The following is a 17,732-nucleotide window of genomic DNA, read 5'->3' as shown; positions in this document are numbered from 1 at the left end:
CTGTTAGAGGACACACACAAAAATGCTCATGACAGGAAATACACAGTACTCCAGGGCACTAACACCTAAGTACAAGATTTAGGGATGGGGTGGGAGAGGAGTGGCTCTTGCTGAAGAACAGGAATCATATTGGGGGACTCCTCACTGAAAATACATCAACAGAAACATAGTAAGATTAAATACAAATACATATAGATGTAAACAAACCCACATTAAGAAAAAAAGGTTTTATCCCTCTTTTCTCATTTTGTATGCTGCTGCTGCTTCTTCTCGGGGGCATAGGAACCACGAGGTTAAGATCACTCATGTGTAACTGTCTGCTACCAGATAAAAATGACTCCCTCCTCTCTGCAGCAAAAATCGTCCTAAGAGTCTGTTACAGAAATACTAACATTTTTCTGTATAAAAGATGTACAAAGTGACCAGTTATTACCGCCAAGTGTAAACTGTGCAATACTCTAGAAAGAGATTTCATTTTACCTGTAAAAATGCACACACAGAGCAACTATGAGCATAACTCCCTATTCAATTAAACTTCTCTTAATTCAAGAAGATTTTAAAAAATACAATGTTTTCCGGTATTACATTCTCTGAAAACTGCCTCAATCTGCAGCAATGTAAGAAAACCAGCTAAACTATGCAAGTATAGCTTTGAGAGCGTACCTCTGGGTGGTAGATCCATATCACCTGATGTGAGTCCTATCAAATTTGGTCTTTGGGCATGTACTCTATGTCTATACATAGGTCTTGAAGTATTTGTTATACTTGGAGCTTCTGGATTATAGCCATCTGTGTCATACGTTTCTGGTAACAAAGAAATTGTCTAATTAAAATAAATTGCAGTTAAAACCCCTAAGGTTTCAAATATAATATTTCATTTAATTACAAGGTATAGTTACAATGGAAGAGTTGTATAACAGCTATCCTAAAAAACTGCAATGCCAAGTTTTCTGCTTAAACACAGTGTAAATATTATCCCATAGTCAAGATTCACATTTTACATGCAAATATTACTTCTGTCCTGAACTAAGTTAGAAAAAGAGTGTTAAGTTACTGTCACAGTCTACATGATACAAACTTATTCTCCCAAACTATGAAATTATAATCTCTAAAAAGTACAGTATAATATGAATCAATGTTATTCTATTTAGCAAACCTTGTGGGCAAAGCCTCAGTACTACACCTGCTGTAAAAAGAGAGGGTGGAGCAGGAGGCGGCTGGTGATGAATACCCGTTGTAACAACAGTAGGAACTGAGCTAGTTGCTGAATTTGGGGGAGCATCCATGCCAGCAGGCTGCAATGGGGGAAGTGGAGGGGGTGGTCCTGTCAAAAACAAAGGAAAACATTGCATTCATTTATTATCCACTAGACTTACATTACACTGAAGCCATAAGGAAACTGATCTGAAATATTTTTAAGGCTATTTAAAAAAAGGGGGTGAGAGCGCATGTATACAGACACCTTGTTGTACCATTCATTCACATGAAAACATCCCCACCAGCAAATGACTCAGATTACAGAGAAAAGCATTTGAATAGTTTAACAATTCTCCAAACACCTTCTTTCTATAAGCAAAATTTAATTGCTAAGCCAGTATTTATCTTCACCAACAGAAGGTCTTTAAAGCTCTATAAAACCCACTCAAAGAAACAAATTCTATTTTTTAATAGTGTATAACAAAAATATTCTATGATGACAATAACTAACTTCATTGCAATTAGTTTTCCAAACACCCAAGATACCTACAACTCTGGTAGAAAGTCGAAGGGATCCTTCTGAAAACTGAGAGGTTTGGTTGGTTGGTTCGACTTTTTTTTACAACAGGTAACATAACACTTTCAAAGCAGAGCAATCAAGCCTGACCTTCAATTTAATTATTGGCAAAACCACATTTTGGAAAAAGATACAAAGTCACGTATTCGGACTTTTCACAGAGATCTAGAGATAGCTTGTGAGGCAGAACTGATCACCCCAGCAAAACAGTTCCTCTCTATACTAAGTGAAATAAATAAATGCAGTTCTTACTTAAATATACTATCAAATGGAAATGAAAAGAGTTTTAAGAAACTTTCAAGCAATATCAAATATCAATTGTTCTTGAATAATTTTACCAAGTGGGACATCTAAGTTAATAAAAAAAGAGAGAAAGGAATAATCACATAAAACTAACATTAACAGTTTTTAAACCACACAAGGGAACTGAAAATTAAACTGTTATTTTCTAAATGACAGCCAGGCACACAAGTCTTCATGTAATTTTTAGTACTTGAGCCAAAGTACTTTCCAATGAAAGAGTAAACGAGCTGGAGAATTTTCTTTCTTAGTTACTTCACAAGTTCACTTTCAAAATTAATCACAAATGACATATTTTCAGGTGTAAATTTGATGTGGTCATGAATTCTCTTTAATTTTAGTATTACAACTGGAATGCCAAACGTCTTTTGTTTCCAGGATTTTCCCTTCTTCTCCAACAGTAGTCAGTTTCAGAAAACTTCTATAAAACTCAAGGAATTGAGTTTTGCCATGCCATGCTTTTGCTTAAACACAATAAAAATATTATTCCATACTGAAGATTCACATTTAACATGCAAATTTTACAACAATCAACTATGCAGTAATTACTATAAAAAACAATCATTTTGGGGTAAGCTATGCGATAGTAGAGCATAGTACAACTTTCTAAAATACAGCTGGCACTCTTAAAACAGCTTTTTGCACTGCATACAACACAAGTAACATCCAGGCTTTTCTACTAAAAAATGGATTTTTAATTTTTTTTTAATTACCTGTTACAGGTGGAAGGCTAGGTGGTAATGGGCCTGGTGGTGGCACTGGAGGTCTAAGGTTAACAGGAGGAGGACTCAGAATTGGTGGAGGGGGAGGAAGTCCAGGAGGAGGTGGTCCTTCGACAACAGGGGGCTGTGCTGGAAAAGGCAGAATGCCAGGAAGATTCACATCTTCTACCACTACTGGATCACTTCCATGATCAAACGGGCACATGTCTCCTCTCATACAGAAACCCTTTTCTGAAACATCAAAACCAAAAAGAACTGTTGTTAGTATTCAATAGGTGTAGTTTGATTCAGAGTAGATATGAGATGTTCTATGTGTAATGCAACAGTTTGTAAATTAAGAGCTTCACACACCAGCACAAATTCATATTAGAAAATGAAATTCGCTGTTTAACTTTATTTTAAGTCAGCACACAGAAAGATTGCAGCGACATTCTAGCAGAATAAATACAGGAGTTAGATTTTTCTTGAAGAATTAATTCTGCACTGAATTGTAACAAACTGTGAAAACAAAGAATGAAATCTAGGTGTCATCACTAACAAAAACACAGTGTTTCTGAGTAAAAAGTGCAGATACTGGGATTGAGAGACACCTATTAAAGTTACAAGTTAATAGTATAAAATTCCAACATGAGAAAATTCACTCCCATTCTTTTTTCTCTTTTGCTATTATTTCAGGAAGAATTAGAATATTTTTCTATAGCTTAATGTGATTATGTAAGAGAAAAAAATTTTGTTATTTACATATATATGTATTGTATATGTGTATGTATACAGACATATGTAAATATGAAATACACATAAATAAAAATGAATACACATTCATTTCTTTTCTTTTACATGCAAGTAAAACACTGGAGTAGGTCCAGAAGGCCACAAAAATGATCAGAGGGATGGAACACCTCTCCTATGAGGAAAGGCTGAGAGAGCTGGGGTTGCTCAGCCTGGAGAAGAGAAGGCTCCGGGGTGACCTTATTGCAGCCTTTAATTACATAAAGGGGGCTCATAAGAAAGATGGGGGCAGACTTTTTAGTAGGGCCTGTTGTGATAGGACAAGGGATAACGGTTTTAAAATAAAGGAGGGTAGATTCAGACTAGATGCAAGGAAGAAATTTTTTACAATGAGGGTGGTGAGACACTGGCACAGGTTGCCCAGAGAGGTGGCAGATGCCCCATCCTTGGAAACATTCAAGGCCAGGTTGGACAGGGCTCTGAGCAACCTGATCTAGTTGAAGATGTCCTTGCTCATTGGGGGGGTGGGGTGGGGGTGGACTAGATGACCTTTAAAGGTCCCTTCCAACCCAAACCATTCTATGATTCTATGATTATCTGTTTATCAACAACCCCCACAAAAACCCCAATAAAATACAATGCAATATGGGGGATAAGTTCAAAACATCTTCCAATAAAATAGCAAGAAAGCTGAGTGTCCACTTCCTTAAACCATGATGCTGAAAAGCAGTCTGTATTACCTCATCTTCAGGAAGAGCTATAGAACATATAAATTGAGAAGTTAAGGAAAAATAGAAGTTCTGCAGAGGGTCAAGTAGAACATATGGAAGTGCAGATAGGACGAGCAGTACATTGGAACCAGCTAGCCACTGAAGAGAGAGAGATGAGCTTATAAATTTAGAAGACAGAAACAGCCATGAGAAAAGCAAATGGAAGAGACATCTACTGAGAGATTTTAGTAACAATCAGAAACATAGGGAAAACAAAAAGCCAGTAAAAATTTGAGGACAACTATATCTCAATTTTCCAACACATTACCATTTGCTTCATACTCAGAAATTGGAAATAATAAGCTGCTAGAGAAGACAGACTGTTAAAGGTACAAAGTCCCAGTGTCATGCCTGGAGATGTTACTTCAAAAGCATACTAGCCTGCACGTTTTGTTCCATTCAATAAAACCTGTAGAGCTGGGAGACCATGACACAACATTCTGCAACTCAGCTTGCATTAGAAGAAAACTTCAAAACAAAGCTACACTTTCACAACTCGACTTGCTCCATAGTATTGCTGTGACGTATACTGGCAAAGCTATTCTTCACAAGTACAACTCTGCCAACACTTGAGTGCTCAGCCTTCCGTTTTCTTTACTTAAAAATAAATTCTACCCTAATCAGAGTTCTGAATGTAAACTGGCCTAGATCTTAAACTCGTCATTGTGGTATACAACAACAACAAAAAAAACTCAGAAAAAACTTTAGGGGGAAATTTAAACTCTTCTGAGCTAACAGGTTGACTGACTGAATTTAGCTAAGTCACTGCCAACTGCAGCAGCCTCTTGTGTAGATTCTGGCACAAGACATGCAAAATGATAGCTTAAGACACAGATAAGCACAAAAAGCCACTCAATTTTAAGAAACACATACATGGAAAAAATGGGTTAACATGAGCCTGGGAAGTTGCAGCTCTGGACCTTTCCAGTTAAAATTCTCACTTAGATAGGATGGAATAAAAAAATGAGGTGGTCAGTAAGGTACTAATCATGGTCAAAACTAAAAAATACAGTATTTGGCTTGAACATCACGTAAGACAGAAAATCTGGGTAAAACTGGATTTTTTTTCATAGCCTTTTTATATAAATATACTATTTTTCATCTATATAAAATAATTCTAGTAACTAAAAAAACTATACAAGCACTAATAAAGCAAGCTGTCTAAAAGCTAAGTGAGATAAAATTTGCATTCAAGAATTGTGTAACAGAAAAAACACAGTATTAGAGGAGATCAAGAAAGGAAAATCACCTCAATCTTTTCAGAAAGGGGCCAATCATAGCTGCAAGAAGCAATTAAAAAAATACAGACTTACCATCATAATCTCTACAGCGTTTCTTTGGCAGCGGAGGTCTTCCATAGGAGTTGTGGTCCAGCTGCTCTTCATGGAACTCTGACCAGCTTTCAGTAGTGTTGTTTCCATGATGAGCAGGAGCAATAACAGTAATAGTGCTGCTCAGTGTAGGGACAGGGTAGTGGCCGGATGAAATATTTGTCACAGAAGAAACTGGAGTATAATTGTTCTCTAATGGATCTGTTCTGTCCATATCATATTTTGGCTTTCCCAAATCCCTTTCTGTTTTTAAAAAAAAAAAAAAAAAAAAAAAAAAAGTTATATTGGACGATTCCTTCTGCACATTTTCACCAGAAGCAGCCGCTAACCTGTTTAAGTATCTTTATTCCACATCAATTCAACTCAAAATATAAAAATGATAATTGAAATGTTCTACAGGTTGCCTGCCCAGAGTGCCTGTAGAGTCTCCACCCTCGGCGTTATTTATAACCCAACTGGATAGGGTCCTGAGCAACCTGTTCCAGTTTATCTGCTTTGAGAAGGAGTGTTGGACTACATGACCTTCAGAAGTCTCTTCCAACCTCAACTACTCCATAATTCTACATTCCAAAGGTTTAATCAGAAAAATAATAATCTTAAAAGTACATAGTCAGCCACTGGGGTATTTTAATAACAGCTATACCCACAGTAAAGCAGAAACCCTATCTGACTTGAAGCAGAGTACATCATCTGTAGTGATGCATATAGTCTAAGAACTTCAGATGAAAAGTTATTCTGAATAAAGGGAAGCAATGGGCAAGAGAAAGATAACCATCACTTGAAAACATTATAGAAGTTACACATCTTTAATGTTTCAAGACACTGTTATTGTTTTATCTTCATGTTGTTTATCTTCACTTTATCTGCATTCAAATGCACATACTTATTGCATGCAAAGCTTTGTCACAACTGGAGAAATAACACTGCTTGACAGGTGTGGAACACTCCTGGACAGATACAGCAGTAACATGACCTTTTATTCTGAATACATACAAACTATTCTCTTAATTTTCTAATATTACCATCAAATAAACAGTAAGTATCCAGATTAAGACAGAAGAGGTCTGTCATGAGGTAAACTGGTAGACTCAAATAACCCCACATAAAAGGACCGTTAATAAAAATGTCTTAAAGATGGCAGATAAGTGTGGATAAAACAGGCTTTTCTTAATGTGCTCAGAAAAAGAAACAAAGCTTTTACTACAACATATTGTCTATAAGATATTACCATTGCAATTTATGTAAAGTAATCCTGAAATTAAGATTTAATCACATTGTAATCGTTTAGTTAAACTTCTGCATGCTATTTAACTTGCTCATTTGTAAGTTGTTTGGAAAATATCTGCTCACATATTTTCAGGAACTCTGCATTCCTACTTTTAAGGCTGAGTTACCAAGGCCCATTCAACAGAAAGAAAAATAATACACAGGAGACTTAAACAAGAATATTTTTACCTCTACGCTGTTTAAGACAGAATAAAGATACAAAATGACTCCCAATGCTCTTTTCCAATTTATCAGTCACAGTATTGGGGGAAAAAGCATTCTTTTCAGCTGAATAAAGAGCTCTGTTTTTAAAGAAGTTTAATTCGAAAAACTACTGTACTGAAGACTTAAGTCCTACAGATACGTGTGCAAATGCACTGTAATAATTTCAGCCCCTCCCTATGACACCAAGGAGGGGACAAGACAAAAAGAACAGAGCTGTATTGTTCTGCTTGACAAGTTGTTTGCTGTGAAATAGATAATTTCTGCCAGTTCTACCTCCGTAGATGGGTATTAATTTCTGTATCTTCCCAAACCAGATTCTGAATTTCCTAAAACTTAATGAAATGCAATTAACTTGGATTTTTCTGCCTCTTACAATATTGCTTAAAAGTGGCCAACACAGTCAAAGGTATTAGACAAGAATGGAGGGAAAGAGGGGAAAACGAGCACTGAAAACATAATCACATAAGCCTTATTTTCACAGAAAACCAAGCTAAATTTGAACAAAGAAACAAGAACAATAGAGGAAATTTTGGTACATCTTGAACATAGTGTTTAAGTTTAGTGTCTAAATTTTGTAGACAACATTCACCGTATTTTAGAGACCAACTGTTGGTACCTCTGCTTCGTGTTCTGCTCCGGCTTCTGCTCCGGTCTCGATCCCGGTCCCGCAATCTCTCTTTGCTCCAACTTCTACTTCGACTCCTGCTGTAGCTCCGACTCCTCCCTCTTCTTCTGTTATATCGATCCCTATAGGAATCTCTTCTGGGAGGATTTCGGTCATAATCTCTCTTCCGAGAACGTTCATCTTTTTTCCTTTCATCACGGCTTCTAAACATGTAATTTTGTAGGTTAATTACAAGAATTATGAAGCCATAATTTAAAACCTTAACTACTATTAAAAACCTCAAGAAATGGCAATGGAAAATTAGAGAAAAGCTACAAATGGAATCTATGTCCCTTCCTTTCTTCTCAGAAGACTTTAAAAATTCTTTTATTTGGTTTATGCATTTTACTTTTACCATCCATAAGATTTTAAAACATATGTAAAATTCTGCTTCTGCCCAATGCTGCACCTTCCCCAAGTTGGAAACACCAAAAAGGTAACAGTTACTGAAGGGACTGCTTCTAAATTAAAATTATCACAATTCAATCTCAATACTGAGCAGAGTAAGTGTTGTAATATAAACCACAAATCTAACATAAAAATGAATCATAGAACTCAAATGTGATAGTTGTGCACAACTCGGAGACAGTTTACACTGTCACTTATATACTTGCCATTTAACTATATACGCATAAAAGCAGTAAAAGTCTTATTTTGAGGCTTATTAGGTGACCATACAGAAAGAAAACATTTAGTAACACCATAATTATCCAAATCCATTTGATTACTGATATAATACAAGAGGTTAAGTAAAATTTATTACCTGGTATCTCTGTAGCGAGAACTTGACTGAGGAGGGCTGTGATTTAATCTTCTAGAAAACTTCTTCTCTCGCTCTTCCTCTTTAACTATCTGAATTTAAAGTATATAGATTTGATCAAAACATGAGTACACTATCATGGAGACTTCTGCACAATCAAATAAGAAGCCTCAAAATGCTGAGCAAGCTCAGCAGTAGCATTGAACTGAAATAACATTTTTGCATTTAACGCAATTAGAGAATCTTCATAACATATTAGATTTCTATTCCTAGGAATATTCAAAGCATGGGTTGGGAGAAAATACAGCAGAATAAACAATCCTTATTGTACTGCACTGAAGATACATCTGCTTTTGCTACAGGTGGACAAAAATCCATACTAAGGTGCAGTAACAGATCTGGGAGGATATAAATATTCAACAATTGACATAGTAAGGTCTTTTCTTCATCAGCAGGTTAGCTGGTTCAGTTCACTGTTAAACACTTTCATGCAGCCAAACCTAGGCTGCTGTTGAAAAGGACAAACCTATTCTTCTGGCTCAAAGAACACCACAAATACTTGTGTCAGAATAAGGATGTTATCTGAATCAAGCAGCTGGAGGAACGAGGACTGCCATTTGGAATGGCAGCCTGGATTTATGCTGAATTAAAGGGCAGCGTAACTACAACAGCAACCCTGAGCAAAAAACTAATGTAGGCTGTATTGCCACTCCTACACTACTCAATAACTTTATTTACATTTGCCTAGTCAGTTTGGTTTACCTTTGAAGCACTCACTTATGTTTAGAAAAATTGTGCAGCAGTACTCAACATACTAGGCACAAATCTTCTGACATATTTTAATGCTGTAGTATAAGTTTGGGAACTATTATTAATAAACAAACACAATGAAGTTGAACCACTTAATCAAACTACAGGAATGAGGAAAAGAGACGTACATTTAAAAAAAAACCTCAATGCCTACCTCTTCTTTTTTTGTCTCTTTTTCTTGGTGTTGAAAAAATTCTACTTTCAGGCTTCCTGACGACGGCTGTTCTGGTGGAGGTAGATAGCTTTTTGTATTCACAGCATCAAACAGTTTTTCCACAAATATTTGGGTTTCTAAAAGCAAAGAGTGTACAAATATTCATTATTCAAAACTTCAGTTAACATTTGCTTTAAAAATAAATTAATTAAAAAAAAAAATCAACATTCACAAAAAAGTTAAAACCATGAAGATTACTATTTTTAAATACTCTGCTGCTTATTTTATATTTAAAAAGGACATTTACAGAGTCAAGAAACATGTCAAGAATGACATTGTTCCATAAAGGTTTTCAATCACTGAATTATTTAATGTCTCTTAATAAAGCACCCAGAAGAATATTTCTGGAATACATACAGAGCTCCAATACCTCTAATTCTGGCAATAACTCTTAACATCCGTAATTTTCTTCCAGGAGTACCAATAGACACAAAACATATGCCTAATATATGCATATTGTGCTATACATCTGGTTTTTTACAACAACTTCATGAAAATTGTATTACATACTTCAAAGTAACAAAACTAATAAAGAGATAAACGCACGATTCTATGGTAAAAGATTGTTTGAATGAATTAAAGAAGACAGACTTTTCACTCAAGCTTAATTGTTATGACAAAGACCATACCTTTCTGAAGAAATACATCCAGCTGATCAACACACAATGCCTTCAGTTCCTTTTCACTTTTATCCTTCTTTACCAAAGCCAGAACATATTTAGCTAGAGCAGATGGATCTGCATCACATCTGCAAATAGATTAATAAAAAAAAAAAAAAAAGGCAGCAATTACATTACAGAAGTTAATGTCTGAAACTAGTATGACCAATACACATAGAGGACCAAAACCTCTCCTACCAAAGTAACTGAAAAACGCTCAAGGGTATTTTTTAAGACAGAGTCTTAAAATATATAAGATAGCTAAGTATCACCTTTCTTTTCCAGAGAAGCAACTGCCTAGAATATTTCCAAACAATATTCCACAGAGCGCCTCATAACAAACGAGTAAGTACTACATAGAATGGAACAGCTCCAACTGCCTAATAGTCTTAACAACAATTACAAATACAACAAATACTTCCATAATTTCCCAATGATGAAATCAGTAATTCTGACTGTAATACTAAATGACTGTTAACAGGGAAAAGTCAGTCTACCTAATTACAAATTAATACAGTGATACAGCAGAAGTGATCTATGCTATAAAAAAATTCAGACTCTCAGAGGGACTCTTTCTCTTAAATATGTTTGTAAAGAATCTTATTACTACCTACATATGAACACCATAAAAAGCATATTAACTAAAAAAATCTTAATTGCAAAAGCCTAAGGAAAAAGCGTTCATACAATATTATCACAGAAATCTCCGTAAGAGGTGCGCAGTCAATGAAGTGACATTTAGGGGATCATTATTCCTTTTAGACATCTAAATTCAATCTAGAATTAAGTATGGAGCACTTCAGTGTAGAAGCTGATGCTCTCGTGCACTTCAAACCAAACCTTTCATTATATCACGCTACCTAATTCCTCTCTCCAAAGAAGCTATCTCCTGCACAGCAAGCAACATCCTCCATGCACACATATCCACTATGCAAAGGAAGCAGATCTGTCAGCATCCATCCCCAGGAGATCCTCTGGATAGCCTGGGCCCAGCACAGAGTGCTCTAAAGTTAAAGGTCAAAGCTTCGAACATAACTCAGCATCCTCTAGAAAGCAGGCAATAGCAGAACTGCATGCTGTAAAAGCAACTTGAGCTGCTAGGGGACATTCCACAGTATTCTGTATTAGCCTGCATTATTCATAGATACAGGAGATGGGAGTTCACAATCAGTCTACATTCCAGAAGAACCCGCACATGCTAGACGTACAAAACGCAAATATATACTGTTAATCGAAAAACAGACTGCAAACCGAGTCAAAATTCTTCAGAAATGTTTTCCTTCAACTATCACATATGGTTTGCCCCCATGCAGATTTAACAATTCTTTATCCAGAAGAGAATGCTGTCCAAGCATCAAGTCATCTCGGAAGCAGGCACACAAATAACCTCCTACAGCGAGAGCGGTAGGACTGCATGGTCTCTTCTACACTGCTAGCACCTGAGCTCATCATCCGAGCAGATTATCTGAAAGCCCCGTGTTGAACGGAGTGTTTGTCATAGGCTGCAGTGAGGGTTCTCATCCAGTACAGCCCCCAGGAGGCCCTAACGGCAGCATTTCATAACTTCTCAATGCTTGAACTTGTAAAATTATTTTTTTTTTTTTACTGTTCCTTAATGCAACTTCAGTGTCACTACAGAAGATTTTCAGTCTCAAGCTGAATCATGTCTCAGAAAAATAGTGTTCTATTTTCATATTATCTATCTATAGTCACAACAGGAAAATAATACTGGGGGGAGGGGACACTTTTCACATGATAATCCTTAATTCTTTTCTTCTCCTTTCTATTCTCCACAAAAATCAGATAAAACATTACAAGCTGAATTGTTTTATTTCAATTTCCACAAATGTGGTTCTCATCTGATAATAGTCAGCTGTCACTGTTCAAAATCTGCTACAACTGATTTACATGATGACACATGCACTCAAAATCTATAGTCTATAAGGTATATAAGTCTATAAGGTAAAAAGTCTATAAGGTTATATATAAGTCTATAAGGTTAACTCCTGTTAGCTACTGCAATGCACTTTAATTCTCCAGCTCCTACAGTAGTGACTATGCAACAACCTCATATTCAGTTTAAAGTAATTCCTCTCTGATGAGCAGGGTAGCAAATGGAAAAATCTTGTCTGGAAAGCCACCTAGACTCCAAAAGGTTTAACAAAAAATAAACAATCAAAAAAACCCCAAACCCAAACAAAACAACTTACTTAAAAATAACAAACAATTAGTGCCTTCCTCCCTGCCCCCGATAATGATTTTGGAAATCTTAGCTATATTGTCCCCCGCCAGAATGACTTCAGAATTTCAGTCCATCCACCCAACTCCGAGATACTCTCAAGAAAATATCCTCAACAAAAATGTACATAAATGTACTTTTAATTACCAAAACACAGAATCACCTTCTCCTGTGGCACTGTCTTAGCATTTATCCCTCCATACGAGATACAACCATATGCGAACAATGCAAAACAATCATACTGAACTCTATTATTATTCAATATATCAATGTAGGAATCCCCCTGTACACAACAGGAAGAACTTACACACTTTGAAGTTAAAACTACGTATTTATTTTGGCTAATCAACAAATACTATTTTTTAAGAAATACTAACAGACTAATTACTTCAAATTGATGCTAATTAAGCAATAATGAATACAATGCATTTTGTGGTAGAGTAAAATGGAGAAAATGTTTTTGTAAATTGACACTATGGTTTTATGTGATTTCTTTTCACTTTTTAAAATTAAAATTAAGCTGCTAATGATCTTTACACAGCCGAAGGACTTCCTTTTTTATGTACTAACTTGAAACAGAAGTCCTCTTCTATATCTGTTGTTCAAAGCTTTAAAAAACCCAGAAACTGATCTGTTTTCTCCACGCTACTGTGAAAACGATGCTTGTTTCTGTAGCTAGTATCTTAGATTTAAAAAGGTTATAGTCTGATCTTTTACTGCTTTTCAGACTCATTCGTTTCTACTTTTTCATTCAAACTGAATTCTGAAATGTTGTCTAGGAACTCTCTATCCTTTGGTTTAGTCAAAATCTGCTGGTTTGGATTATAGAGGCCTTGAGTTTTTCTGATAAACAGGTTCTTATGTTGTCTAGTTTGACAGTATTTTCTTACAGAATAGTAGACTTTGTGTGTGAATAATATGCAAAATGCTTGCTGTACCTTTGTTGTGCATACATGGATTTTTCACCTATTTTGAGCTAGCTTTATCAGTTTTTCTAAACCTCTCTGTCTTGTACTTTATGCTCTTATAGTCAACATTGTTTTACTAAGTGATGTCACCTCAAAGAAAACAGGAAAGGCACCCATGCTGATGGCAGCAAAATATACCGTGTAGCACAAGGACTTATCGTACAGTATATATCATGCTATATTCTTGCAGATTATAAGATTAATAGAGAAAGGTCCTTAATTGACAATTCAGAAAAATGAGACAAATCAGAATACCACCTACACATTTCAAATAGTCTAAGTTGCATTCAAAATTAAAAATAAATTTATATTTAAATTCTAGTATTCACTGAATGATACACATTTTCAGTTGTTAGATACAGGTTTGAATCCTTAGCTTAAGTTAAATACGGTGTGGTACATCACAGACCTGAGCATAAATGGAATCTGTGCATTAAAAGTGTGACACAAATTTAGACATAACTTCATTCTTAGGCTAGAATTTGGCCACTAGAAAAACATTCGCATACACTTAAACATGCAAAACAACATTTCTCAACTTTGAATCCCGTATCTACATCCCCTCAACTTTTTGTAGGCATGTGCTACAAGTAGTAAAGAGCATCAGTAATCACATAAATTTCTCCTCCTGTTTTGTCTTTCATGTTTTCTTTAACAAACACACACCAGTTGGCACAAGTAATCTGAACTCATTTCCACTGCAGCAAGTACATCCCTATGCCTGCTAAAACTACACACCACAGTATGTTTTCTTACACCTACTTTCTGAATATATGATTCTAACTAGTAATGCTAAATGTTTTTACCTCTAGTAATGCTTTTTTGCAGTCTGTACTCTATCAGCCAGAGAACATGCAGTGTCTACTGCTCTGTATTAAACAAGGAAGATTGCTCTGGTAATCCTGCTTTAATAAACAGTATTTAATATACAGGCATAGATGGAAGAATTCTCTTGTTAGAGCTCTACATGTTCTTCACAGAATGATCTAGATACCTCCAACTGCTAACCACCAGAGAAAAGCTTCAAAAAGGAAAGTAACACCCAATCAAATATTTTGTTCAATTGTAGGAGCAAGAGTTCACAACTGCAACGAACCTCACAAAAAAAGTTCAAAATCCTTCTTTCAAAATCCTTTGTTTCTGATCTCATCTGGTTTTGCAGTCATTATTTGAAATTACCATTTCAAATAAAGAAAACAAAGCAGAAGAGGAAAGCTTAAGTCGTTATGAGTAAATTTAAGCCTTAAACATATATATATACTTTTTTTTAAATACTGAATGTTTAAGACAGGGAAAGTAATTTGACTGACGAGGACTCACTTCTCTGTACAGTCTTATTTTTTTTAATTGAATACTTTGCAATTCATTAAACAATTAAACACCACTCAATCTATCCATTTCCAATACTCAGATTTACATATTTTAAAATATAAAATACTAAGTATGTTCTGAGAACTCACTTTGATTTTTATAATCACCATGCAATTACAGGCATCAGCCTTACTTGACAAATTCAGGGGATGTGGAATACATATTAAAGTTGTTTGCAAAAAAACGTTCCTGGTGTAGCTGTACATACAAACCCCGTTATTAACAACAGAGATTATATTGACTTAGAAAGACTTTGCCAAAATAGCTAAAAGTAATTCAACACGGCAGATAAGCTAAACCAGCAAAATACCTTTGTACATAAATATTGCATAAGAACCATTTTAAAAAGATATCAAATAGAAGCATACAGTAAGTGTATCTCAAGCCTTAAGAGAGAATAAACAGAAACTTTGAATACAGTATGCTGAGGACATATTTTGGCAGGCTAGTGCCTATGAATGTTTTTAAGCATCAGTACAAAAATACATATTAAAATGAAAGACAAAACATGCTGTTTATTTCAGTATTTTTAATGTAAAAGGTATCAAAATCGAAGTCAGATCTGAAAGCCTCTGCTGGACTAAATATTCCACTACCAACTGAGAACTTCGGGCATGTCTCCTCAACAGGGCCCTGAACTCTCCACCAACTAAATACTGAATATAAGGCCGCTAGGACTCCTGTTACAACACTCACACCGACAGGAAGGGGCGGGGGGGAGAGGGGGGGAGCCTAATGAATTCTTAAGCCAAGGAGGATGAAATGCAAGGAATTAAAAAATGGTATGCAGATTCAGGAATGACAGTTGTGAAGTTGATAAGAATATACCTGAAAAATTTACATATTTAAATACTTATTAACATTGCCTATCCTACTCCAGTCTGACTTCCTCGAATAACGTTTTCCAACATGACAAAGCACAGAATGAGTAAAGATACATGTTCTAGGTATACTACACATATACCAAGCTGAATCCTTTTAAAGTATTAACTAATTAGCTTGAGGAAAGCTCTGAAATATCTAAACACACGTATTTTCCTCTCAGAAGAAAACACATCTCCAGTGCTATGAAGTTCCCCATGCTGCAATTCATCATTTAAGTCAGTTTTTAATAAGCAAAGTAGCAACTTTGAACTGGAGCCTTTAAAAAGTAATTATTTCTGGTCATTTCTTTTTAAAAGTAGTATCTACAGTATTTGGTGCAGACGCGGTTCTATGGTGCTGTAGTAAACACCACAGAAATCAGTTTAATAAGAGGATAATCCTTTATTTTGCTAAAAATCTCCCTGGCGTAGCAAAACAAACTGCTGCTTAAATTTTACAGCTATTAGACAACAACTCAACCATTACAGAGAAAATTAATTTGATTTTTTTAAGCTTTTTGGCAACATAATTTAATTCACACTTTTCTACATGCCTTTTCTATGAAAAAACCCCCTAGTATTCTGAAGTCTACCCTGTGGTGAAAATGTTTGGCAAATGTACGCAAACTCCCAAAGGGACATATACATAAGTAGTGTTTAGCTATAGGACGCATAACCTTTTTACCACCTGGGGAAAAAAAAAAAAAAAAAGGAAAAAATCCCCATGCTGAAACTGTCAAACTGTAATCTGACAGTTTTCACAAAATGAACATGGTTACTCACTTAGGGGGGGAAAAAGTGTGCCTGGGGGGGGAGGGGAGAGGAGTGAGGACAGAAAAGAAAATTCCATAAAGTTTCCTTGTAACAAAACCACTATTTGTTCATTTCAGATACATTTCATTGCTTTTATTTCAAGCTAATGCCAAGACCCTCAATCTAGACTTCATTTTGGACACAGCTAGTGTGCAAACACTATTTTTTTTAAATGGTAAAAAAACCCCAACAAAACACTATGAGGGTTTTTTTTTTTTCCTTCATTTTTTAAAATGAATGTACAGACCAAAAAGGTGCTGCAAGTCCTAAAACTAGTTCCTTGACAAATTTAAACTACCGCAGTACACTGAAACTGGAAAAGCATGTCTGAAGTCCTCCAGGCAGTGAATGGTCTTTCTGTAAAGGAAATAACACGTAGGTGCATGTTATTTGTCGTACTCTGATCCTGAGACTTTATAACCTAAATTTCAGAGTCTAGTTTTGTTGCCTAAAGATTAATATTTATACTTCTCTAGAATATTGCTCAGTTCTTGACATTAACCAAGGTAGACGTGGTTATGTTTGAAGGCTGAGAGACATGCTTCGTATTTGCAGGGCTGAGTGGGTGCAGAAAAATGTATGTTGCATATTGGACAGAGCAGCTAGTCTAATTTAGGCAGTTGTACCATTCTGTTGTGTTGCTTCTAAAAAAGATCTATAAAAAGCTACAATGTTCAATAAGTAAAATGAATGACAGGCTCATTCAGCAAGATCTGACTTTTATCTTGAGACACTACTGGAGATGAGAAGGATCACTCCTGTAATGCTTACTTTCATTAACTCTTTAACAGTACTTAAAGTAATAGAAATACATTGAAGAATGCAACAGCCTCCCATGCCATTACATAAGTTAGTGATGTCATTACAATAGATCTAAATTATCATGATACCCAGATCTGACATGTTCATACAGCCGCAATCAGGAACTGGCAGCTTAAAATGCCACCTCTAGATTCGAGCCAGCTCTCATGAGGCAGAACAACTGTCAGCTTACTGGTTGTCCAACACACACACAATGCAGAAAGCAAAAACCATCATTGTGTCTCTATGACTTGCGATGCGGCCAAGGGGTTCCATTTTGCTGCTGATGTTCGGTGTAAGAACAAGAAAAGTTTCCTGTCACAGGAATAATTTTCTCCTCTTTATTTTCTGCTTTCAACTACACCTTGTAATATCAGTATTTTAACTCCATAGTATTTTTACACAGAAGCTTAGCAGTATCAGCACTCCCAAATGCAGCAGCTCTCCATGAAT

At 35.7% G+C, this 17,732-nt stretch overlaps 1 protein-coding gene across 20 annotated transcripts in view; it reads right to left on the bottom strand.

Annotated features, from left to right (window-relative positions):
• RBM26 (RNA binding motif protein 26) overlaps nt 1-17,732 on the bottom strand; it is a 64,468-nt gene that overhangs the window by 41,618 nt on the left and 5,118 nt on the right. For 17 of the 20 annotated variants that reach the window (XR_015705109.1, XR_015705113.1, XR_015705114.1 and 14 more), the window contains exons 2-9: nt 10,195-10,313; nt 9,506-9,642; nt 8,545-8,633; nt 7,707-7,945; nt 5,609-5,869; nt 2,788-3,027; nt 1,157-1,324; nt 664-804 (exon numbers count right to left, since the gene is read on the bottom strand). Coding sequence is in view for 10 of the 20 variants with exons in the window: in XM_087759085.1 (XP_087615211.1) it covers nt 664-804; nt 1,157-1,324; nt 2,788-3,027; nt 5,609-5,869; nt 7,707-7,945; nt 8,545-8,633; nt 9,506-9,642; nt 10,195-10,313 (1,394 nt within the window). In the remaining 10 variants the exon portion in view is untranslated. The remainder of the gene's footprint in view (nt 1-663; nt 805-1,156; nt 1,325-2,787; nt 3,028-5,608; nt 5,870-7,706; nt 7,946-8,544; nt 8,634-9,505; nt 9,643-10,194; nt 10,314-17,732) is intronic. The other 3 variants (XM_087759087.1, XM_087759086.1, XM_009472012.2) reach the window with 3 other exon arrangements.

This window comes from Nipponia nippon, unplaced genomic scaffold (assembly GCF_047370975.1).
Source record: "Nipponia nippon isolate SJK-2023a ecotype South Korea unplaced genomic scaffold, ASM4737097v1 scaffold_2, whole genome shotgun sequence".
Classification (NCBI taxonomy): Eukaryota; Metazoa; Chordata; class Aves; order Pelecaniformes; family Threskiornithidae; genus Nipponia; species Nipponia nippon.
Note: the sequence above shows the minus strand (reverse complement) of the source record. Positions and strands in the feature narration are given on the sequence as shown.